Source organism: Rhinatrema bivittatum, chromosome 4, assembly GCF_901001135.1.
Source record: "Rhinatrema bivittatum chromosome 4, aRhiBiv1.1, whole genome shotgun sequence".
Classification (NCBI taxonomy): Eukaryota; Metazoa; Chordata; class Amphibia; order Gymnophiona; family Rhinatrematidae; genus Rhinatrema; species Rhinatrema bivittatum.
In genome coordinates, this window is record NC_042618.1 from 34,400,516 (window position 1) to 34,427,523 (window position 27,008).

The following is a 27,008-nucleotide window of genomic DNA, read 5'->3' on the forward strand; positions in this document are numbered from 1 at the left end:
CCGAACCCGGCGCCCCCTGCCGCATCTGAGAACAGCTCTATATCCCAATTTGCTTCTTCCAACTCTGGGATCACCTGTACCCCATTAAAAGACTGCAAAAAGACTTCCCACACCCCTAGCTCTTCCTGAATGGATTGGGTCCACCCGTATGTGATGCCGACGCGCCTTGATACCCATCGGTATCACCCGACAGACGAAATTCAGCAACCCTATCAACGACTGCATTTTCTTTAGTCACTTTCTTTGCACTCCTAATCTCGCTACAATCGAGAAATCATCGTATCCGAGTCTAATTCAGTTCCCAAGAATGTCAATTTAGTAGCCGGACCTTCCATCTTGTCCACCGCTATTGGGACCCACAACTGCTTTGCCATCTCCAAAAACCCTTTTAACTGTTTCTGACAATTCGGTCTCGCTCTCTCCCACAAACAGTCATCCAGGTAATGTAACATTTGCTGATTTTCTGTTACCCACTGCAGGAAGGAACTAAATGCTTCGAAGTATGCGTAAGATATGGCGCATCCCATTGGCAAACACCTATCGATGAAATAATCCCCGTCAAAATAAATCCTAATAAGTGCAAACTGCTCTGGCCCTCCGTCCCGCGTGCCGTACCAGCGCTAAATCTGCATCAAATGAAGCGTAACGAACCATACATTTCTCTTTTGGAATGTAGTCATTCACTGATGCTCCTTTCGGAGAAGACAAATTAAGGATCAGCCTGTACTTCTCAATTGCTTTCTTCGGAATAACCGCCAAAGGAGACAGATGCATCCGGTCATACGGAGGCACCTCGAATGGGCTCGCAATCCTTCCTAATCACAACTCCTACTCTAATTTTTCCCGCCCCACCCCCAGGACCTTCATATGGAATCTGAAAACCCTCTTTGAAACCCCAAAAAAGCAACCGCGCCGCTTTGCGATTCGGATATGTTCGCAGCCACGTAGCCAGAACTGCGAACCTCACCGGCGATCCTGCCGGCCTCAACAATTCACACCTTTCCACTCTTGACCGCTGTGATATTGCCTTGCGTGCACTTGAAAGCTGGGTGTGCCCCATTGCAGTTAGCACAGGCGTGCCTAAACTTGCAGTCTGGGAAAAGGCACGTGACTTTATTAAACCTCCAAGAGACGTCCCCACTCCCTGTTGCACCCTTCCCGCTCGCTGTCCCTTTTCCCACTCCCTCTAGCACGAAAGGAATAGTTGCCACCTCCACTGGAACTGGCCCCTCCCTCCGCCTGAACCCTGCCTGTTCCGCGTTTCAGATTTCCCGCACTCTTATTTGTCGTTTGGGTTAACCACAGATTAATATCTTGAGTCCCCCAAGACTCTGCCATCTTGCCCCTAAACTTTTCATCATAATTGAGCCAGGCCCAACCTTCATACTCCCTAAACGCCCCTAATATACTTAACCTGTACGCCAGCAACCCCCTGTACTGATCGGGCTGGAAGTGCCCCACTACACTAGCCAATCGGAAAAAACATCGTACCCAGCTGATGATATTCTTAGACACCTTAAGCCCTTTCGTAGCCTTTTTTCCCTTCTTACTTTTCTATCACTCTTGCCCCCTCTTCTACCTTCCAACAACCGGAAAATGTTAATATATTTTCTTTTATGAATTTTCCTCCTTAATTTATGTGGGACCCCTTCCCATTGCTCTGTCAAAGAAGCCAATGCCGGATGCCCCATATCCTGTCGTGCTGCCCCCCCCCCCCCCCCCGAATCCCTTTGCTCTCTGAATCACAGGTAGATGATGTGGAAGTCGATGACGAGCTTGTACTACTCCCTGCTGATGTCAGTCTTCCCTTCCTCCTTTGGGCTCCTCGTCCCTCCTGTCTTTCCATTGATCCTTGCAAATCCCCTGTGCCCCCACTCTCTCCCAGCTATCCTCCCGAAACCACCTGGTCTCCGCTGCCCTACTCCTCTCTGGCATACCCAGCTGGGTCCTGCTTCTCCAAGCTTCATGCTGTGAGGTGGATGGTGCTTCCGTATCTTCATCTGTAAATACATATGCACGAGCCACAGAAACCTCACCACCAAACCCTTTTTGTCTCATTCCCAAATCCCTACCTGAAACTTCGGTCTCATGTCTCCGACTCCCATCACCCGCCCTATTTCCTTCTGCCATGTGGGCCATCCCCCAAAACCATGCTGCCCTCTCCCTTCCCCAGTCAACCCTGCCCACTCCACATATTTTCCAGTATACCTACCTTCATCCCTTACGTAATACCCCCCGGGTCGTGTCCCTGGTGTGGTAAACGCTCTCTGCTGCCCGCCAGCATGAGGTCCCGGTTTAGGAGATCGCATTCCTCGCCCAACCAAGGGACCGCTTTTAAGCACCCGACTCCTCTGTTTGTCTCATGCCCCTTCTGGTCGACTCCAGCTCCTGGAACTTCCCCTCCCCGTGTCTGCAAACGGATATCTGCCTGCAGCCCATCCCCAGATCCCCTGCCTCCTTCTGACCTTTTCCTATTGCTCCCTTGCGCCCCCCCCGATCCCCATGCCTGACCCTTTTCCCCGTTCCACTGAGAAACCTCGCTGCTCTCTACATTCCCATCGAAACTCTGCCCTCCTGACTGCGCCCTGAACACCCTCCCTGGGAATTGAATGCCCCACCTGACGCATTTATAGACAAATCTAAAAGCAAGAAATCCTCCCCGCCTGCGGCGATCCCCTTTTCAATTGGCCCAGCAGCCGGTCCTGTCTCCGGCCCGCTTTCTCCCGAACTGGAGGGAATTGACGGGAGACTCATTAGGCTGCACAGCCAGGGGGGAACCAGCCGGTCCCGCCAAATGAGGCCCTGCCATTACTCTGCCCCGTCTGCTGTCCAGAGGCCTGCCTGCACGGAGGGCCGCACGCGCTCCTCTCACCCTACCCTTTCTCATCATCTGCCCCCACCGATGATACCTACCCTTCCTGCAATGGGACTGGGGGGCTGCTATGTATGAAGGAATCCGCTCCTCTCAGACGCGCTAGCCGGCGCCATGCCCTATCGCACAACAACAAGTCAGATGGGCTGCAAATAACAATGTCCCGGCTAACAGAGTTGACTGAAGGGTTTCTTACTATAGTATTTAACGCTTTTGATTTTATACGTACACCTAAGTTTCTCACACTCCTGATCGCGAGCCCCGTGCACCCTCTCACCACGCTGCTCTGGCTCAAATGGTGCCAAACTGCTGCCACGTCACTCCTTACTTGCTGCCAATCACCACACCCCAATTCAAACCCCTACTCATCGACTATTACTCCCGCTCCCTACCCTCTATCTATTCCTCCTATACCTCTTCTGCCTTTTCTCCCCTCCCCCTCCTTTTCCCCTTCAAATCCTGCTCCTTCCCGCACTAATCCAGAGTTATCATCAGCTGTGCAAGACAAGCTTGCAACGCCTTTCTAACTACTTGTATCATTGAACTTATTCTTATAGTTTCTTAGTATAACAGCTAATTTTTGGTTATCAAGAATTGTATCTTTTTCATGTGAGTTCAGTGCTTACCATGCTGAATTATATGTATGCATCTGTAGAATGAGCATAGTTTGTATGGTGGCAGTAAAAAAAATAAAAATAAATTACTGATTCCCTGCCAATGTGCCTTCACATTTCTTCAAAAGAAATTTGGTGAGCTCTTTGTAGTTATTGATCATTTTATTAATGTGAACAATTTTTCTCTTTCCCCATTCAGTCCTAGCTGCCTTCTCTTATCACTTGCTTTAGGGACATACTTATCACTTACAACAGGATTAGGAAGGAATACTGGGGCATTTTGAGCTAAGTTGAAGGTGGAAAATTCATTAGCCCCAGTACAAGTGATTTTGCATTTCTACATCCTGCAGGTTCTTGTAAAAGAAAGAAGTAGGGATCTGAGATAGCGATAGCTCAGGTGAAAGTACTAGGAAAAGTATGGTGTTAATTGAAAATTCTTATCCAATATGGGAGCCAGCTTTCAGCTCCAGCTTCTTTGTTTCATTTTAGCCCTCATCACATGTCATGAAAAGAAAACCATTAATATTGTTTGGAGAACACTGAGACTTCATAAACTGAATTTGGTGCAATTCTGGGATCCTTTTGAACCTTGATTCAAATAACCAATGAACAGTATAAAGTAATTCTGGGATTACATGATTCATTTTTGTTAACATTAAACTTTTTATTTAGTAAAAAACCAAAACATTTTTCCAGTGAAATACATTTTTATTTATTTATTTTTATTTAAAGTTTATTAATTTTTCAAATGATTACATCATGAAAAAAAATATAAAAATATGTATCCCAATATTCACAGGAAAACGTTTACACCAAATATTTATATATAATTTCCTATTGGCTTACATATAACATAATATGGAGGAGCATAACATATAATTTTAAGGAAATTTAATCTATATAGCCCCAGTTTCTTATTTGGGGCTACAATTAGACATTAACTAATCAAATAAATGGATAAAGGAGATTTATTTCAAATTGGAGGACCCTTTACTCATATTTCAATTTCAGAACTCGATTTATCTAATAAAAATGTCTCTAAATGAATTGGATCCGTAAACCCAAATTTCTTCCCTTTATAATTTATATAACATAAACAAGGGAATTTTAAGAAAAAGGTTGCTCCCAGAGCCACCACCCGATGTTTCAAAGCAAGGAAGGATTTCCTCCTTGCTTGGGTGGCTCTGGCTACATCCAGAAAAACCTGGATCTTGTATCCACAAAAAGAGACATCCTTATATATGAGAAATTTCCTGAATAGTTTGTCCTTGTCCTGTTCTGATAAAAAGGCAATAAAGAGAGTAGCCCTATTCTCGATGATGTCTAGTGACTCCTCCAAGAAGGTTCAAATACCTAAGGTTGGTGGAGTCTCTACATCATCATTTTGAATATTCCTCTCCCTTTTCCTATTAAAGTAATAAATTTTAGATAGGTTAGGAAATTCTTCATCTTTATACATTAGTACTTCTCTAAGAAATTTTTTCAACACTTCTACAGGAGAAAGCAATCGGGTAATTGGAAAATTTAGCAATCTAAGATTTTTTTACCTCAATGAGTTCTCTATACGTTCTATTTCTCTATGGATATTTAAACTATCACGCATAAACGTAATTTCTGAGGATTGAACTAATTGCATCTTATCCTTTAGATCTGATAATTCTTTTTCACATTTTATAACTCTAGTCCCTTGCTCTTTAATTTTTTCAGTATTTAAATTTATCACAGCAGACAATGATCTATTCATAATGGCAATATTACTATCTAATTTTGAAATAATTTTCCACACATCAGACAATGTAACATTATCTGGAGGATTTTCCATTATAATGTTACTGGAAAGAGCTGGATTAGATTCATTTGATAAAACATTAATTACACATTTCTCATTCCCTTGGTTTCCTGCTTGGGTTTCCAGGCTTACTTCCAAAGGACTACAGCCTACCAGTTCTGTCGCCAGTTCAGAGGAGGGGCTCTTACTTGGCTGAGGTGGTAAAGGTGGTCCTTCTCCTGGGCTAATGGAAGCCAACGAAGAGCTTCCCATTGCTCCCTCGTTCGGATCATACCTTTGTCTTATGACATGCTGATCCATTGGGCCGGTGTTGATGTGAAACACTGGTGATGAGGTCAAAGTCTTTGCCTTTCTCTTCCTCCCCATTCGAAGAAGATTCAACAAAGACAAATTCCTGGCCAAACACCCAAACTCACCCGGACTAAGCTGGACCAAGCCGCGCGCCCCTTCGGCGCGCGCCGGCGGCGTCACAGCGCCGCACCACGGCAGGTTTTGAAGCCAGTGGCCATGCCCCTTCGACGTGCTCGGCAGCGTCCTGCTCTGCCGCTGATGTTGAGAAAAAGTCCAGGGCTCCTTACAACCAGCAAGACTCAAGTCCGCCAAAAGATATTAAAGAGTAAGTCCTTACTTTTGCGGTAGGTCACAGGGAGAGGTGGCCGACAGCCCACTCCTTCTCCTCCTATCTCCACGACATTTTTATTTTTTATACATTTAGAAGAAAAACTGCCAGATTAAACTTTTTATCAGTGACTCAAAGCAATAAGATGTCAAAATGAATTTTTTTCACTTAACACAGCTTTATGGTAGGTGTCACACTCTCTCTATATACAAACCTTTTGTAGTGCTCACAATATCTTCATGATTTGCAGTCTGCTGCTGTAGGACAAGACAACACAATGTGCCATTTTTCTCTCAGCAGGTGAAGGAGGTAGATACTGGTATTTTTGTAGTGCATTGAAATCTGTGTAGTTCTGATTGACCTGGTCAGATTATTGATTATTTTGTAGTCTCCATTTGATCAGTCCATTGATAAGTTCCTCTCCCAATAAGGAGCAGGCATTGTCTTAAGATAATTGCAGTTCAAGCAGGATAAGAAATCATCCAGTCAACCGTGCTGGCAATTGCACCAGCCTCAACCAGATTACAAAATAATGCCATTGGCCACCTGTGTGTATTTGGAAATAGTCATAAGAACTAGCGGCTCGATACTGTAAGGCCGCGGTAGAAACAGTGCGGCAGTGTCAGGCGCACCCTTCCTCCCCGCACGCACAGTTCTCTTGACCTAGCGCCTGATAATCTCTTCTAATTGCATGCAAATGCATGCCGCGGCTGTAAAGCGTTAGGGAAGGGTTATGCCCGCGCAACCCATTTTACTGTATAGGCGCTTAATACAGCGCCTATACAGTAACCTGGGTGCGCTGGTACCTGTCATTTCAAATGTCATTTCAAATGACATTTGAAATGACAGGCACCAGGAAGTGTAAAAAACAAAATTTTTAAATACCTGTCGGAGGGCCGCGTGGGTCCAGGCGGCCGGCGGGAGCCGGGGGGCGGGTGGTCGCGTGTTAAATCTAGGCCGGGTCGCACAGGCGCGCATTCATTCACTGCCGGCTCACCGGCAGTGAATGAATGCGCGCCTGTGCGACCCCTGCGATTCGGTGCTCAAGGCAGTCACATGCCGTGACGTCACGCCTTGAGCCGGAGGCAGCCCCCACCGGCAGTGAATGAATGCGCGCCTGTGCGGACCCGGCCTAGATTTAACACGCGTCCACCCGCCCCCCCGCCGCTGCCTGGAACACGCGACCACCCGCCCCCCGGAGCCCGCCAGCCGCCTGGACCCACGTGGCCCTCCGACAGGTATTTAAAAATTTTTATTTTTTTTTCTGACAGGTTTTATGTGTCCCACAGCATTACATTTTCTCGATCATCTCTTTATCACTTTTTTTTTATTGTGTTTTATTGTTTTTGAGTATCTTAAGCGGTGTCGATGGATTTGTTACTAGACTCACAGTCCTAACACCTACTAGGGGGAGGCGGTAAACTAACACGTTAAGGCTGCGGCAAAACAGCGGGTTACTAAGGAGATAATCTGAGCGCGCGTTACGGTATCGGAGGGGAATAGCTAATTCCTTCATTATACAGCATTATACAGCTAATTCGTTCATTTACATGCCGCGTGCGGAAAGGGTTATGCGTCTGTTTTAAGAAGTGCTAAGGACACGTGAAACTGGAGACTGTATTGCTGGATCGCCTTACGCGCCCGAATTGTGCGCTCCGAGCACGTTACAGACGGGCAATCTTCGACCGAACGATACTGTATCGACCCGTAAGGTTGTCCACCCCACCTTTAGGTTTTCTTACAGTCCATAATGACAAATAGTTTTCTTTTCTCTCCAACTATTTCTCCTGGGAGAATTCTGCGCAAACAAATTTAAAATTCTGCGCATAAAACCTGAGAATTCTGCAAACTTTATATTGGTCAAAATAACAATTTACATGACAGTCTTTAAGTAATCGCAAAAAAACAGAAGCCAACTCCTCTCAATTTTTGACTGGAAAAATCAGTGGCTGATGAGCATCTGAATTGGCTAAGTATTCCGGTTTCAATATAGAGAGAATAGCTTGATACTATTTTAAGAGATGCGTTAATAAAGTTTTGCTATAAAATTGAATAATATAGTCTTTAGTAGTAGAAATACAAGAGACAATAAATGATTACAAAAAATGCTGCTCAGAAGGCCGACGACTGCCTGAGGCCCATTGCGGGCCAGAGACAGTAGATTACAATTCTTGAGCGTTTGTCTATGATATTGTCTCTTGTGTATATCGGTTTGTAGGATTGGATTCTATTTCCCTCTCTTTGGTGCTTTTTGATTGAGTCTTTAAGTAATTACATTTTAAATTATTACAGAAAAAGTTATTACTTTAAGTTGCAGAATTTTAAATATTTTGAGCAGAATTTCCCTAGAAATTCACTGTAAGAGTGTCCCTTCCACATACACTCTCGCATACATACACATCCCCTCATACAGGGCACACTCTCTTGCATACACACCCACACAAGCTCCCTTTCTCTTTCACACATACATCCTCACACAGGCTACCTATGTCTCTTTCACGCAGCCCTTCACACAGGCTCTGTCTCACGCATACACAATCCCTTCACATAGGCTAGCACCCTCATATACACACAATCCCTTTTTCATACAGACGAGCTCCCAATCTCTCACACACATACACACTCCATCACAATCTCCTCGTATAGGATCCCTCTCTCTGAAACCCACACTCAAGCATCCCCCCCAGCCCCCCTCTCTTACCTCCCATGCTCTCTCACACCCTCCTGCTTTCTCTTACCCTCCCTCCCCTCTCTGACAAACATTCTCTCTCACCGGCATGCTGCGGGACGCGCCATTCGCAGTGAAAAGTGAAGGCCCCCGTGTGCTACAGGACACACTCCGTTCGCGGCATGCTGGGGTCTCTCCTGCTATTTTCTGTGCAGAATTTGGCAATTCTGCGTGTGTGTGTGGGGGGGGGGGGGGGATTCTGAGCAAATTCTGTGTTCCGCAGTAGCGCAGAATTCCCCCAGGAGTAAACTATTGCTATGTTAGAACATAAATTGCCATGCCGAGTACACATGAAACTAAGGTGAGATGAATGAGAACTTCTCTTTTCTCAAGAAAACATCGGACAAGTATGTAAGATTTCTGAGGGAGAGGAAGGGACTATAAAGCTGAATGTCTAAATGGCTAATAATGGTTTATGAACTTTCCTCCAGGGACTCATCTATACCCTTTTTTAAATCCAGCTATTCTAACTGCTTTCACGGCATCCTCTAGCAGCAAATTCCAGTTAAAATATTTTTTTTTCATTCAGCTCACAATTAATCTGATTTGTTTTAAATGTGCTACCTATTACCTTCATGGTTTCTTTGAAAGGGTAAATAACTATTCCCTGTTTACCTATCTCTCTCCCCCCCCCCCCCCCCCCCCAAACAAAAGGTTTTATAGACCTTTACCATATTTCCTCTCAGCAATCTCTTTTCCATGCTTTTCTAATAGGGGAGCGTTCATCCCCTTTATTATTTTGGTTGCCATTCTCTTTATCTTTTCTAGATCTACTATATCATTTTTATTTTTTTTTTGAGATGGGGCATCCAGAACTGCACATAGTTCTCAAGGTTGCACCATGGATCAATCCCGAAGCATTTTAATATCCTTTTTCTATTTTCCATTCATTTTTCAAATACCTAGCATTCTATTTGCTTTTTTGACCGCTACCAAGTGCAGGACTGAGGATTTCAAAGTATTGTCCACGATAGCACTTTTCCTGGGTAGTAATGCCCAACATAGATGCCAGTATTGGGTACTTATAGTTTTAGATTACTCCTTATATGCATCACTTTGCACTTGGGCATCTAAATGGCAGACAAAATTTAATGTGAACAATACCCATTGTTGCAAGGTCCTCTTGAAATGTTTTGTAATTGGCTCATAATTTAACAACTTTAAAAAAACATGTTATCTACAGATTTGATTATCTCACTTATCAATATCTTTTCCACATTGTTGTTAAATAAATGCATTGGTTCCAGTACAGATCCCTGGGCAGTCCACTGTTTACCTTTTGCCTTTGAAAGAAATGACCATTCTGTCCTACCCTCTGTTTCCTATCCTTCAGCCAGCTACCAGTTCACAATAGAACGTAGTCTCCTATCCTACGCCCTTTTTAATTCCCTGAAGAGTCTCTCATGAGGGATTTTGTCAAACACTTTCTGAAAATCCATATAGACTATATCAACCAAAATCTAACAGATTTTAAGGTAAGATTTCCCTTTTCTAAATCCATGTTGGCTATGTCCCATTATTATATTTAAAAATAGGATAACTATCTATAATTCCTTATTGTTTGCTAGACCAGTCCATAACTATAGGGATTTCCCTGTTCTTCAGCTGCCAGAGAAAGGACACGAACCTTTGATGACTTAGTGTTTTGGTCCTAAAGGAAGATTGTTGTAAGCCATGCATACCAGTAGCTCTCTGTTTTGGACAGCAGTGGACAAGGTGACGGACAGATAGAGAAGAGAAAAAATATTTGCCAGAATCAGGCTTCAGCCCAGACCTGTTGAGTCAAGAAGCTCCTGGGGCAACTACCCTTTGGGGTAACTTCCTTCAGTACAACTTCCTTCCAAGCGGACCTCCTCCCCTGGTTGAGGTTCCTAGGCCAGCATCCCTGTTCCTTTGGGTTGGGATCCCCATAGGAAGAAGGCCCCCATCTTCTTCTGAAGCAGAGAGCTAGCGAGCTCTGGGCTACTAAATTTGAAGAGAATCAGAGTAATTTGTGAGGTTTCTCCCTCCCCCCATTCTTGACTTCCCTGGTTTGCTCCCTTGGCTGTGCTTTGGGCCCAGTAAAGTTAAAAAAAAAAAAAAAAAAAGAGAGAGACACGGTGGTGGTGACTGCAGTGCTGCATTTAGGGAGGAGGAACCCCGTTGGTGAGTACTGGAATCAAGTTCTTTGGGGGGGGGGGGGGTAGGGAGGGGAAGGAGGGTGCTGTGGGGGTGATTGTGCTGGCCTGGGCAGGAACAATTTGTGATGTCCAGTACAAAAAGCGATGCTGTGGGGCTGCATTTGTTTGGCCTCTGGGAAGCTCCTGACAGTGGCAGAATCTGTTTGTCTGGTCTGTGATGAGGCAGACTGGGCCTCTCCTGAAGCTCCCCCAGAGTATCACTGTATGATAGGGGACGTATCATGGGAGCAAGATGGAGCAGGAGACATGCTCCTGGTTTAGGAGGAGCAATTACACTCGGGACAATCTGGGCATGGGCTCCTCCTGTGAGAAGAACACTCCAGAATAGATCCCAGTAGTATTCCTTTTGGGGGGGGGGGGCGGGTTGTCTCTAAAGGGGTTCTCCTCCAGCTTTGTATTGGTGATGCTCTGTGCTGTATAGTAGCGGAACTAGAATCCCTGCCCCAGGATGGGAGAGATCGAGAAGAGGGGCCTCTGTGAGAGACTTGGACACCCTGAGGTGGAGACCATTCCCAGCCCCACCCCTAAGCTGGATTCCAGTGAGGAGGGGTGTTCTCTTCTTGGGGGGGGGGGGGTCTTTTTTCTCAGGAAGAGGAGGCCTCCTCAGAAGAGGAAAGTTTTTTGTGATTATTAGGCTGTTCTGGAAGGACGAGCTCACAGGATTCATTACTGACATGCAGGAGGTATCAAAGCTCTGTTACAAGCATATTGAAGCGATGGAAGGAAACCCCATTCTGCAGGGGGTGTGGGATAAGGAAGCAGTCAGTCTTTTCCCTTGCCTAGCAGATGGTGTTAACAGAGTGGGGTTTCCATTAGGGAGTCTGAAAGGGGGAACTTCTATGGGAAAGCTATATCCTGTACTGGAGAAGGAGATTGCAGAGGATTCCTAGGGTGGATGGAACACTCAGCAGTAGCAAATAGAACAACTGAGTGGAGGGAGGTACAGTGCTAAAGGATCACAGGATTGGAAAATTGAGTTGGTGCTCAAACAAGCTGCCTCCATGGGGACATTGTCAATTCAGGCATTAGTCTGAATTAGTCTGCGGCACGTGCAGCCTTAAGCTGGGAGCAACAACTCCCCGCAAAGCCAGAAAGTGCTTGCCTGGAATCTACACTAGCCTTGGCGGATACTCTGATTTAATCAGGTTATCCTTGATCAGTGGTCACCCACCTGTCATGGGCATAGCGACTAGGAGACTCCTGAGGCTGCTTAACTCTGTGGCAGTCAGTATCCAAAGTCTGTCTGCAAATTTTCATTTATTGGAGATCTGCTACTTTGGTCCAGAACTTGAAAAATTGGTGAAGGAGTTGGAGTCAAAACTCCAAAGGCTTCCTGAGGATAGGGTGCGATCATACTCTGTGACACCTGGATGCTAACTCTACAGGCACCAATGCAAGACCAAAACACCTGGAGTATGGGCGGCTCAGGAATGGAGAAGCAGGTCTCAGCTATTTTGAGGTGCAAAGAGGCCAAGAACAGACCCTCTTGCAGGTGCAGGGGGGCAGTAAGTCCCAACTATGATTGTCAGGGGTCCTTCTACTTGTAGTTCCAGTTGGTGGAGGCCTAACAAGGTTCTACGTGGAGTGGGCCCAGATTTCAGTGGACTGATGGCTCCTGGATATCATTTTGAGGGGCTATGCACAAGAGGGTGTCGCCTCAGTCCAGAGTGCCTTCACATCCCTTTGAGGCCTGGTTTTCAAAAGTTTCTTCATTTTGTGTTTTAGGCCAACATTTTCAGTTTCAGGCCCTTTGGGCTCATGACGGCACCAAAAACATACACCAAGTTCGTGGTAGTGATGGCAGCAGTCCTGCGCAAGCAGGGAATTTTGATACATCCGGACGATTGCTTCTCAGGGCAAAGACTGCACAGGCGAACAGACTGTCATCTGCTGCAATAATCAGGCTTTTGGAAAGCCTGGGCTAGATTGTAAACTATGCAAAGAACAGTTTGGAGCCCCCACAGTTTGGAGTTCTTGGCAGCGCTGTTTGACACGAGGAGGGTGAGTTTCTCTTCCTCCCAAAAGAGTAGCCAAGCTGATGGCACTAGTAAGAAGGCTTCACATGCTAAACCCTCCAAAGGTAGCAGACTACCTACAGTTTCTAAGATTTATGGCAGCAACCTTAGATGTGGTGCCAAGAGCAAGAGCTCATATGTGCCCTTTTCAGCAGCTGCTGCTAGCTCATTGGTCCCCTGCCTCCCATAAGTACGAGGACCACCTACTGCTTCCTCTGAATGTTGCAGACTCTGGATTGGTGGGTAGTCCCAGGTAATCTTACAGGCGGGTAGAATTGGACCTTCTGGATTGGATTAAGCCATGGATGCTAGCCTGACTGGTTGGGAAGCTCACTGTCCATGGACTGAGGGCCCAGTGGTCTTGGGTGAAGGAGGACGCTCTCTGGCCAATCAACAGGCTGGAGCTAAGAGCACTCAGCCTGACCTTGCATGGTTGGTGGACGGGAAAGCAGTCAGAATATTCTCAGACAGCACTATACAAGTGGCTTATGTGAACAAGCAGGGGGGTACCTGCAGTCTCAGACTGCCAGAGGAAGCAAGTAGGATATGCAGGTGGGTGGAAAGAAACCTCATCCACCTGGTAGTGGGCAAACAAACTCTCTCCAACTGGCTAGCAGACTGTATCGAATTCTGCTATGAGGAAGCAGGCCTTCCTCTCCAGGGGTGAGTGCAGGCACATTTTGTAAGGGCCATGGCAACATCGGTAGCACACTATCGTTCAGTACCAATTGCCGACATCTGCTAGGCTGCGACATGGAGCTCGCTTCACACTTTCGCAGCCCTCTACTGCTTAGATAAGGAAGTCTGTCAAGACTCTGCCTTTGGCTGTTCTGTCTTGCAGAACTTTGTTCCACTATAATCCCAAACTCCTTCCACAACCACCTGCTGTGATTTCAGCCTGCCTCATCATTGCCAATAGCACCCCAATTATTGTGCTTGCTGTATGAGTTGACTGCTATTGGCCTGTTGTAATATGAGTCACCCTGTAGCTTGCTAATCGCTCATATGTGAGGTCTACCATCCTGCTTGTCCTGAGAGAAAACAGAGTTGCTTACCTATAACAGGTGTTCTCCCAGGACAGCAGGATGTAGTCCTCACAAAACCCACCCGCCACCCTGCGGAGTTGGGACCATTTATGTTTTGTTTTTCGCTTGCACTTTTTTGCTGCAAACGAGACTGAAGGGAGACCCCTGTGCACACAGGGATCATGGTATGCTGGGCATGCTCAGTGTGCCAGTCAAAGCTTTCTGGAAACTCTGACAGAAAAGTTTTCCGTGATAGGGCTCCATCCAGTGACGTCACCCATATGTGAGAACTATATCCTGCTGTCCTGGGAGAACACCTGTTATAGGTAAGCAACGCTGCTTTTTGCGCAGGAGTGGTGTGTGTATATATGTATATAATTTTTTGAGACGAGGTGACCAGAACTGCACACAATACTCCAGATGTGGCCTCACCATGGAGTAAGTTTTATTCTCCATTCATTTCCTAATAATTCTTGACATTGTTTCCTTTTTTTTATCAAGTCAACGCACTGTGAACTGAGGATTTCAAAGGATTGTCCTACATGATGCCCAGATCCTTTTCCTGGGTGGTAGTTTCTAATATGGAACCTAACCTCATGCAGCTTCAATGTGGGTTACTTTTCCCCATGTGTATTGTCCACATAAAATATCATCTGCCATTTGAATGCTCAGTCTTGCAAGCTCCTCCTGCAATTTTTCACAATCTGCTTGTGATTTAACAACTTAATAATTTTGTATCTGCAAATTTGATCACATTACTTGTTCTCCTTTCCAGATGATTTATAAATATATTAAGCATGCTTCTGCTTGCTCTTCTCCACTGAGAAAACTGGCCATTTACTCCTACTTTCTATTTTTTTTTTAACCAGTTTACAATTCACAATAGAAACATTGCCTTTTGTCCCGCAACTTTTTAATTACCGACTTCTCCTAGTTTTCCTTTTTTTTTTTTTTTTTAAATCAAGGCGTGCGTGCACAAATACTAAAAGAAATTACCTACCTTTCCTAGCTTTATTGCATACCATCATTCCCCAGCTGTGCTCCCCTAATCTCTCACTTCTCCCAACTACTCTTTGAATCATCCCTTCACACTCGCGCACACACACACATCTACGCAGTATTTCCCGTCTCTTCCTGCTCAGTAACTCCTGATCTCCCCTTTTCGCCCTGCTCAGCAGCCTCAACCTTTTTTCCTCTCCCCCATTCTTCCAGCAAACTTCTGAACCCCTATGTTCTCACTTCTGTCTAGTAGCACTCTCACCCCCTTCTCTCCCCCACCCCTCTAAGCCCAGTGACCTGCTCAGACTTCCTCTTTTTTTTTTTTTTTTTTTCCCTTCCTTATCCCACTCAGCAAATTCCTGAGTAGGATAAGGAACCCTTCCTGCATAGATGCACCCACATTTCCCCCTTTGCCTGACTCCCAGCCAGCAAAATCTTGCAGTCCAGTCCAGAATCTCCCTCCCTCCTTGCCGGCAGCAGATGAGGGCAAAAAGCATTGGGGAGAGGAGGTGTCTGTAGTAGCAGTAGCAGCAGAAGTCAGCAGTGGAAATATGCATGTAGAGCATGTATCTCTCGTGCTTGTGCTGGGCGCCGTGGGTTGAAGCGAGCATCAGTAGCATTCCTGCTGCACTTGGGGAGGAAAGATGGTGTCCTGCCAGACCCAGAAGAACATGAGTTGGTGATGTCGCACTCTGATCTGGGTGAAAGCGGAGGGAAGATCCTCCCATTGGGCCAGAAAGAGGAGAAAGAAGCAACTTCATGGCACCAACTCCTGCCCAGGCCGATTTAAGAGAGCAGCTTTCTGCTTGTCCAACAACATCAGTGTCCCAATTCACCTGTTAAGAACCACTGTCATAGAGAATACCTTAATATCCTCAATTCATTGTACGGTAGCAGTCAAAAAAAGTAAATGGAAATTGTGAGGAAACGAATGGAGAATGAAGCTGAGAAAACAGAGTTGCTTTCCCGTTACAGGTGTTCTCTGAGAACAATTGGCTGCCTAACCAGGCTAACATACCACACATCCATATGGAGGCCCCTACAGTATTGTGAATTGCAAACTGGTTAAAATTTAGGAAACAAAGTAGGACTAAATAGTCAGTTTTCTTAATAGGGGAAATTAAACTTGAATAAGATACTAGATACACTAAAAAAGGAAATATATCAAAGTAATTAACAATCACGTCAGCATTCCCTAATAGCCCACCAAATAGGAGGGGGATACAAGCATTACTGCGAGTTCATTTACAGCCATTACTAATTTGTGAAGAAATGACAAGAACCTGTCCATGACCTGCCTTTGCTGCACTTTCCAGCTTTTTAGCATCCAGAAAGAAACAAAATTTGAGGGTTCGAAAAAGATGTAAATCACCATTCTATAACTTAAATTATGAAATACACCCAAGAGACAAAAACCTCTTGGTGCATATCTGTTGCGACCATTGGTGGTCTTTGGCTTCGCCCCGCCTACCTCTCGCTACTTGTGGCTCCTCCCGTTCACCTCGGACTACTGGCTGTTGCGGTGTCTGTTTGCCGTCCACTCCGGCGTCCCTGGCCCGGCTTTGGTGCTGCCTCCCGCCATGTTCCTCCAAGGTACCTTAGGGGGCGCGTGCGCATGCCGCTCTCATCTTTAATTCCATGTTGGCGCAAACCTCAGGGGTGTCCCCCTGATATGACATCACACTGCCCGGATATTTAAGCCTACAGTATTTGCCAGCTCATCGAGTTAGCAACAGTAAATCTATGGATGGGAATCGCTCTCATAACTGATGCTGCTCTGCCACTCCAGCGCTATCTGGAACTCTTACACCCTTCGGGGTTGCTAACGGGGTACCCGCTCCTCGGGGGCCTCTTCTGCTTCTTTCAGGTGCTATCAGGAAACTGGTACTCGCTCCTCGAGGGCCCATGTTCCCTGAGTCGCTGCCTCATCTTCAAACCTTACTACTTGGAAGACTTCACTAACAGCTTCCATCTGTGAGTACAACTACCATCTATTCCCACAGTACTGCTTCACTGGAACCAGGTATTTGCTCCTCGAGGGCCTGCCCTCTGTTCCGGTGCCAGACCTTTCGTCTAGTGGAATCTCTGTTACTGCTACGTGAATACAATACAACTGAGTCTCTCTGCTCTAAGGGATCAGGTACTCGCTCCTTGAGGGCCTGCTCTCCCTGTCTTGGAGCTTCTCCTAATTCTACCTGGGACTCTGAATGCTTCTCATTGTGTACTCATAACTCTCAAGTCTCTTTCCACTACAGCACAACTTAGCAGAGGATTTGCTGTTCCAGCGTTCTGTGGGAGACCTGCCCAGCCAGGCTCAACATCTACTACTCACTACTGCCACCTCTGGTGGTTTCCAAAACTGTTCAATAAAAGATTCAAATCTGTGTTTGTGTGTCCAGAGTCTAGCCTGACACTGTGGTCCCACACGGGACTGCCCCCCCGTGGGCGTGGTCAGCTGCCACAGTGTCCAAGGATCCACCCAAACATCAATAACCATAACAATATCCAAAAACCTTTCTATGTTCCTGAGTTTTTTGTATAAATCTGGAAACTTCCAAAAACACTCATAGGTATGGAATTACACGCTTAATGGAGTCCTAGTCTTGAGCATAAACTAAGGACACTAGCAGTTATGCCCGCATGATTTCATCCTCTTCTGATCTTTCGAGTGAAGCAGTCACGACCAAGCCATCCATAGAAGACCTCCTTCTGGTTATGCTCCTCTTTGTTTTTTGCACCCTTTTTCTTTCAGGTAAACAGTACATTTTTATTGAGAGGGGGAGTAGCATTCCCTGGGCCAATATTCACCCCTCAACTTTGGACCACCAGTGAAGAAATAGCCTGGGGAAAGGAGGCTAGAACAGACCAGATAGTGTCCAAGGGAAGATAGTGACCAAGTAAGAAACTACAGGGGGGGACAGTAGCACCTGGAGACATGATAATCTCCGAAACACTTATCTCTGACTGTAAGACCTCTTCTGTCCACTACACCTTGAAGCTTGCAGCTCATTTTCAGCCCCAGACATCTGTGCTCTTCTGCAACTCCTGCAGCATTCCAGTTCTTTGCCCACCATGATGATTCATTTTTGTGAGCTTGAAGAATTCTGGTTTGATCAGCCTTGCAATGTTTTTCAGCCTGTGTGACATCCGCAATGATCACCAGGTCTGACGACAGCATCACTGGGGGATGCTTGAAGGGCAGTCACAGAGAGGTCTTGGTTTAGAGAAATGGGTATCTCTGAGCTCGAAGTAAAACCTTCTGGCTTACATACTCCAGCAGACCTTCCTGATGTTGTAGATAGTATAAGTTACTAAGACCTGGAGCTCGCTGACCCTGCATGCTGAGGTGACCGCCAGCAAAAATATGACCTTCCAGGTGAGGTACTTAAGGTCACAGAAGCGCAGCAGCTCAAAAGGAGCTTTCAATAGCTAACACCACGTTGAGGTCCCAAGACACAGTGGGAGTCCTTAAGGAGGCTTCAATCGAAGCAGGCCTGCATGAAGCATGCAAATATAGGCTGTACAGAGATAGGCGTACCATCTACACTTTGATGGTATGCACCAATTGCATTGAGATGAACTCTAACTGAGTTGGTTTTTAAGCCAGCCTCCAAAAAAAAGTGTTGAAGATAGTCAAGCAGTTTTTGCAGTGGGGCAGAAGAACAGATCTAGGGCCTTCTTCTCACACCATACAAAAAGCCTCCTCCACTTGAGTCCATAGGACTTTCTAGTAAAAGGCTTTTTGGAAGCTTTCAGGACCCGAAACACATCCTCAGAAAGATCACGATAGTCGTTTGAGTGACTACTAAGTTCAGGGGAGTTTATCCATGTCCTTAAAATTTCTCCTTGCAGTTTCTTCATCGTAAAGAAGAGTAGTAAATCACCTGTATCGGATGGTATACACCACAGAGTTCTGAAGGAACTAAAAAATGAAATTTCAGACCTATTAGTAAAAATTTGTAACCTAACATTAAAATCATCCATTGTACCTGAAGACTGGAGGATAGCAAATGTAACCCCAATATTTAAAAAGGGCTCCAGGGGCGATCCGGGAAACTACAGACCGGTTAGCCTCACTTCAGTGCCAGGAAAAATAGTGGAAAGTGTTCTAAACATCAAAATCACGGAACATATAGAAAGACATGGTTTAATGGAACAAAGTCAGCATGGCTTTACCCAGGGCAAGTCTTGCCTCACAAATCTGCTTCACTTCTTTGAAGGAGTTAATAAACATGTGGATAAAGGTGAACCGGTAGATATAGTATACTTGGATTTTCAGAAGGCGTTTGACAAAGTTCCTCATGAGAGGCTTCTAGGAAAAGTAAAAAGTCATGGGATAGGTGGCGATGTCCTTTCGTGGATTGCAAACTGGCTAAACAGAGGAAGGATTAAATGGACAATTTTCTCAGTGGAAGGGAGTGGACAGTGGAGTGCCTCGGGGATCTGTATTGGGACCCTTACTTTTCAATATATTTATAAATGATCTGGAAAGAAATACGACGAGTGAGATAATCAAATTTGCAGATGACACAAAATTGTTCAGAGTAGTTAAATCACAAGTAGATTGATAAATTGCAGGAAGACCTTGTGAAACTGGAAAATTGGGCATCCAAATGGCAGATGAAATTTAATGTGGATAAGTGCAAGGTGATGCATATAGGGAAAAATAAGCCATGCTATAATTACACAATGTTGGGTTCCATATTAGGTGCTACTACCCAAGAAAGATCTAGGCGTCATAGCGGATAACACATTGAAATCATCTGTTCAGTGTGCTGCGGCAGTCAAAAAAGCAGAGTGTTGGGAATTATTAGAAAGTGAATGGTGAATAAAACGGAAAATGTCATAATGCCTCTGTATCGCTCCATGGTGAAGACCGCACCTTGAATACTGTGGACAATTCTGGTCGCCGCATCTCAAAGATATAATTGCGATGGAGAAGGTACAGAGAAGGGCTACCAAAATGATAAGGGGAATGGAACAACTCCCCTATGAGGAAAAGACTAAAGAGGTTAGGACTTTTCAGCTTAGAGAAGAGACAACTGAGGGGGGGGATATGAAAGAGGTGTTTTAAATCATGAGAGGTCTAGAACGGGTAGATGTGAATCGGTTATTTACTCTTTCGGATAGTAGAAAGACAAGGGGGCACTCTATGAAGTTAGCATGGGGCACATTTAAAACTAATCGGAGAAAGTTCTTTTTTACTCAACGCACAATTAGACTCTGGAATTTGTTGCCAGAGGATGTGGTTAGTGCAGTTAGTATAGCTGTGTTTAAAAAAGGATTGGATAAGTTCTTGGAGGAGAAGTCCATTACCTGCTATTAAGTTCACTTAGAGAATAGCCAATGCCATTAGCAATGGTAACATGGAATAGACTTAGTTTTTGGGTACTTGCCAGGTTCTTATGGCCTGGATTGGCCACTGTTGGAAACAGGATGCTGGGCTTGATGGACTCTTGGTCTGACCCAGTATGGCATTTTCTTATGTTCTTATGTTAAGGCAAACAAAACACACTTGACAGGAAACTCACTTTCTGCTCATCAGGAGTCTAGTTTCAGTGAGTCTCTGCAGCTGTCATATTGATAAAGTTGGAACTGTGCTTTTTAAAATATGTAAATGATCCTGAAAATGGAACAAGAAGTTAGATCACATTTGCAGACAAATTATTCCGAGAGAAATTTCAAGAGGACATTGGGAGACTGGGGATCCAGATTGCAGTTGATCACATTAAATTTAAAGTGATGCACATAGGGAGAAATAGGGAAATGTAACATAAGAACTTGCCATACTGGGTCAGACCAAGAGTCCATCAAGCCCAGTATTCTGTCTCCAGCCGTGGCCAATCCAGGCCACAAGAACCTGGCAAGTTCCCAAAAACTAAGTCTATTCCATGTTACTGTGCTAGTAATAGCAGTGGCTATTTTCTAAGTCAACTTCATTAATAGCAGATAATGGACTTCTCCTCCAAGAACTTATCCAATCCTTTTTTAAACCCAGCTACACTAACTGCACTAACCACATCCTCTGGCAACAAATTCCAGAGTGTAATTGTGCGTTGACTGAAAAAGAACTTTCGCCGATTTAGTTTTAAATGTGCCATATGCTAACTTCATGGAGTGCCCCCTAGTCTTTCTATTATCCGAAAGAGTAAATAAACGATTCACATTTACCCTTTCTAGACCTCTCATGATTTTAAACACCTCTGTCATATCCCACCTCAGCTGTCTCTTCTCCAAGCTGAAAAGACCTAATCTCTTTAGTCTTTCCTCATAGGGGAGCTAGTCCATCCCCTTTATCATTTTGGTTGTCCTTCTCTGCGGCGACCAGAATTGTATACAGTATTCAAGGCGCGGTCTCACCATGGAGCAATACAGAGGCATTATGACATTTCCGTTTTATTCGCCATTCCCTTTCTAATAATTCCCAACATTCTGTTTGCTTTTTTGACTGCCGCAGCACACTGAACTGAGGATTTCAAAGTGTTTCCACTATGACGCCTAGATCTTTCTTGGGTGGTAGCTCCTAATATGGAACCTAACATTGTGCAGCTTTAGCATAGGTTATTTTTCCCTATATGCATCACCTTGCACTTATCCACATTAAGTTTCATCGGCCATTTGGATGCCCAAATTTCCAGTCTCACAAGTTCTTCCTGCAATTTATTACAATCTGCTTGTGATTTAACTACTCTGAATAATTTTGTATCATCTGCAAATTTGATAACCTCACTTGTATTTTATTCCAGATCATTTATAAATATATTGAAAAGTATGGGTCCCATACAGATCCCTGAGGCACTCCACCCGCTTCCACTGAGAAAATTGTCCATTTAATCCTACTCTCTGTTTCCTGTCTTTTAGCCAGTTAGTAATCCACGGAAGGACATCGCCTCCTATCCCATTACTTTTTCTAGAAGCCTCTGATGAGGAACTTTGTCAAACGCCTTCTGAAATTCCAAATATACTACATCTATTTATTTATTTATTTGTGGTTTTTATATACCGGACTTCGTAGGATAACATCAGTTCGATTTACATTATAACTTCAAAATCAGCAAAACAGAGGCTTTACATAGAACATATAGGAAAACAGTGAATAAAACAAAATTAAATAAACTATATAATGAGCGAGGCTTAAATAGAGAGACTTAAATAGAGGTTGTTGGATAACTGAGATGGTATTGAGAGAAATGGTTGGGGGATGGAGTGGGGGGAAAGAAAGAAAGGGGTAGAGGGAGGATGAAGATAGACAGAATGTATAGAAGGAATAGGGGTTGTATATTGCATATAGGGAGGGGAATGAAGAGTTGAAAGGGGTTGCATGGGGAAGGGAAAGGAGGAGTTGCAAGGAACTATTTACAATAGATGCATTGGGGAGGAAGTAGCATATCTACCGGTTCACCTTTATCTACATGTTTATTAACGCCTTCAAAAAAGGGAAATAGATTTGTGAGGCAAGACTTGCCTTGGGTAAAGCCATGCTGACTTTGTTCCATTAAACCATGTCTTTCTATATGTTCTGTGATTTTGATATTTAGAATACTTTGGTTTCCACTCCTTCAGGGGGAGTTCATCCGGAAACCGATCAGTCTGGGGACTTCTCCAAACCTCATAATGCAAGATCAGTGTAGGCTACAGCATCCAACCTCCAGGCCCTGTTGCTCACAGCCTGGACATTGAGAGGTTGATCCTACCGCCACGTGATCTTTCTGAGGATGTGTTTTGGGTCCTGAAAGCTTCCAAAAAGCCTTTTACTAGAAAGTCCTATGGACTAAAGTGGAGGAGGCTTTTTGTATGGTGTGAGTAGAAGGCCCTAGATCTGTTCTCCTGCCCCAATGCAAAAACTGCTTGACTATCTTCAACACCTTTTTTTGGAGGCTGGCTTAAGAACCAACTCTGTTAGAGTTCATCTCAGTGCAATTGGTGCATACCATCAAAGTGTAGATGGTACGCCTATATTTGCATGCTTCATGCAGGCCCTGCTTCAATTGAAGCCTCCTCAAGGCCTCCCACTGTGTCTTGGGACCTCAACATGGTGTTAGCTATTGAAAGCTCCTTTTGAGCTGCTGCGCTCTGTGACCTTAAGTACCTCACCTGGAAGGTCATATTTTTGCTGGCGGTCACCTCAGCATTCAGGGTCAGCGAGCTCCAGGTCTTAGTAACTTATCCACCTTGCACTAAATTTTATCATGATAGGGTGGTTTTGTGTATGCATCCTAAGTTCCGGCCTAAGTTGGTGACTAATTTCTATCTTAACCAGTCAATCGTCCTTCTGACATTCTTTCCTAGATTCCATTCGCACCAAGTCAAACGAGCCCTGCACAGTGTGGATTCCAAGAGAGCCGTAGCCTTTTGTGTGGAGCAGACAGCATCCCATACAGTCCACCCAACTTTTCATTTCCTTTGATCAGAATAGATTGGGAGTTGCCATTGCAAAACAGACGCTATCCAGTTGGTTAGCAAGACTGCATCTCCTTCTGTTATGCCCAGGCAGGACTGCAGCTTGAGGTTCATGTCAAAGCTCATTCTGTCAGAACCATGGCAACATCTGTGGCCCACTTGTGAGCAGTTCCCATGGAGGAGATTTGCAGGGCTGCGACATGGGAGTTCTCTCCACATATTTGCATCTCACTACTGTCTGGATAGTGATGGCTGATGTGACAGGTTTGGCCATTCTGTCCTTTGCAATCTCTTTGAGGTGTAGAACCACACTCTCCCTACCCTATGACCCTTTGCTGGGTTCAGGCTGTCTACCCCTCTGTTACCAACAGCACTATGATTGATGTGCTTGTTAGTCCCCCTTTGTATTGGGGAGCAGCCTTGTGCGAGGACTACCATCCTGCTTGTCCTAGAAGAAAGCAAAGTTGCTTAGTTTGTAACAAGTGTTCTCCTAGGACAGCAGGATGTTAGTCTTCACGAAACCCACCTGCCACTCCGTGGAGTTGGGTTTCTCCTATTTCTTCTATACGTTTTTTCGTAATTCTATGTTATGAGACTGAAGAGGGTTCCCACGTGGACACGTGGATTAGAGCTTACTGGGCATGTTCAGTTTACCCAGTCAAAGTTCCAGAAATTTTGACATAGGTGTTTTGTGCCGGGCTCCATCTGATGTCACCCATGTGTGAGGACTAACATCCTGCTATCCTAGGAGAACACCTGTTACAGGTAAACAACTCTGCTTTCTCAACATAAACTTCCAAAGTACTAATGACAGACTAGATGGGCCTTATGGTCCTTATGTGCTGTCATAGTCATTTGCTTGTCTCTAACTTGGAAACAGATTATCTTTCACTGCGAGTCTCACAGTTAATCCACATCGTGGCATTTGATTCCTTGTCTCCATTTTGAAAAACGTGCATAATAAAACAGAGTAAAAATTAGTCTCTGTTAGGATTCTTTTACAGGTTATTGGGAATACTGACTGTGTTCCATCAAACTATCTTAGCTATGTTGTGGTTTGAGCTGTGTGGGGTCTTGTAGTTCTAACTGTAAGATACCTGGAGCAGTGCCAGACAGTTAAATTGCAGTCTGAGGTTCTAGCAAAGATCAGTGAGAACATTGGTCCCCATATTTGAGGAATTCTATCATTTTCCCTTAATTTGCATTCATGGTATCTTGATTGGTAATTCTAAACCAACCCTTGCTTGTGTGGAATACTGTATTTATGAACTACAAATTGTGAGATTGCTTGTCTAATATTAATGATAATTGTTGTACAGTTAAAAATAGACCAAAATTGTGAAGAACATGAGTTAACAGGTATTATTCAAGAGTGGACTTTCTTACTAATTTTGAAACCATTTTAGATGCACCTTACATAGGATTTTGACTGACATGCAATATTTGATCTGTTTCAGATGATAAAAAGGATATTGACCATGAGACAGTGGTTGAAGAACAGATTATTGGTGAAAACTCTCCCCCTGATTACTCGGAATATATGACTGGGAAAAAATTACCACCAGGAGGAATACCTGGTATTGACCTTTCAGACCCAAAACAGCTGGCTGAATTTGCTAGGTAAGTAAGAAGAGCATATTGTACTAGTTATAAGTAAGATGATATGCACATCTGCATGTGTGTTTTTATTTAATTTCTAAAATAGCTATACTTTCTGCACTGGTGGCCCAGGTGGCAAGTCCCAGGTTCAATCCCCAAGTTGTTTTCTACTCCCCAGTTTAGCTGAAGTTGGGGATGCTGTGCAACCCCATGGGGGCACTACATGCAAATATGTCATGCATTTTCATTGTGGATATCTTGAAAACCAGATCCCTGTTCTAGGCAGAGTGTAAGTCAGTTTGAGGATGGAATTGAATATGGCAAAAAGAGAGCAAAGGTTGGAGGCAAGAGAGTTTGTGAGATGGACATAATAATTTTGCTTGGTATGTGCAGTAACAGATTGGAAGAGGGACAGCTTGAAATTCTGAGTATGAGCCAAGGTCAGAATTTGGTGCGCAACAGGCAAAGGAAGGGGCAAGCAGGAGAGAGTATAGTGTTGCAAGAAGAAACTGCCTCATCTGCAGAGTCAAACAATGTAGTGGATGAGAGGAGAGATGAGAGAAGACAGTAGTGGAGGGATTATAAGGTTAGATAATTAAGTTTTCCTGAAGGTGTTGGTGGTGATTAAATGAGATTGTAGGGGAGACTTTAAAAAAAAAAAAAAAAGTTATCAGATGATGATCTGAGAATTGAAGAGCTTAGGTGGAGAAGTCCAAGAGTCTGCTGTTAGTCAAAGGCAGTGGCCATGCTGGTGAGTAAACATGGTAGAGCAGAACTGGAAGTCAGATGAAGGGGTACAGGCAAAGAATCTTAAGGCATAATAATTAGAACGGGGTCATTGGTGGGTATAAAAGTCCCCAAGAATAAAGAAAGGGAAGGATGTTAAGGAAGGTAGGAAAGCCAGGTGTCATTTTCCAGCCACATCATGGTAGACATCGGTGTTGCCTGTGCTTTCTTCAGGAGGAACCAGTCTTTGAAATTCCAGATAACACACAAAACAGGTTTCCCAACAGGAGCAACCAGATCAGCATTTTTGCTTCTAGAACTCTATATGATTCCAGTTCCTAAAGGGTCTGAGCTTCATGCTGAATTTAATCTTTCATTGCCACTATTAACATTTTAGCTAATCCTACCTCTGAGATGGATGTTTGTTTTATATACCGTCATTCCATGTGAGAATCACTAGTTCACAACGATGTACAGGTTTGACACTCATCGACGATGAGTTATGGGGGTAGGCACACACACCGGAGTTAAACAGGGAACACAAACTGTAGCTATAGTAGTAGGCATACACTTCGGAGATAAACTGGGTAAACATTCTAAAACTAGGGATTACTACAGAGATAGACACAGCAAACTTAATCAGATTATAGGAAGGGTTGTCAGTAATTGGGTAAAGTTCATGATATGTTTAGTCATCGGAGTCCAGGGGAATTGGATGTCCCAGATTATGGGGAGGGTTGAGGGTTAGGGGGTAAAGTTCAGGACATATTTGTTCATCAGAGACCAGGCAGATTAGATGTACCAGTCAAACAGTAGATACACTCGAATAGCCAAGTTTTCAGGTCTTTCTTAAATTTCTTAATGTCTTTTGTTACTCGAAGATTCTCTGGCATAGAGTTCCAAAGCTTAGGGCAAGCAAATGAACCAACACTCTGTCTCTAGTTTGAGTTAGATGAGAATCTCTTAAGGTCGGGATTTCAAGAAGGCCTTTATTCATAGATCTAAGCGTTCGAGTGGGAATATGGGGATTAAATGTTATTCCCATCAGGTCGTTGCTTGTACCAATGTTGCCTAGTATTATTGTTAGGACTTTGTATTAAAATCTTGTCTGAACAGGGAGCCAGTGCAGTGCTATCAGAGTTGGTGGATTGTGGTTGATTTTCCTTGCTTCAGTCAGAAATCTGGCAGTGCCTTTTTGCAATAGTTGTAGTGGTTTTAAGTGGCTAGCCGGAAGCGCTAGAAGTAGGGAATTATAATCCAGGTTTGAGAATATTAGAGATTGCAAAACTGTTCTGAAATCTGTAGTGCTTAGTAGAGATTTCAGAACGCGGGATTCGCAGATAATAGAAACCAGATTTGATTAATTTGCTAATGTGGGCTTTCATAGATAAATTGTCATCAGTCTGTGCTCCTAATTCTTACTTGAGTTGCTGAGATTAATT

At 44.4% G+C, this 27,008-nt stretch overlaps 1 protein-coding gene across 1 annotated transcript in view; it reads left to right on the plus strand.

Annotated features, from left to right (window-relative positions):
- YY1 (YY1 transcription factor) overlaps positions 1-27,008 on the plus strand; it is a 167,142-nt gene that overhangs the window by 4,967 nt on the left and 135,167 nt on the right. Inside the window, 1 exon segment of the mRNA XM_029597936.1 lies at positions 24,699-24,861. Coding sequence (XP_029453796.1) covers positions 24,699-24,861 — 163 coding nt within the window.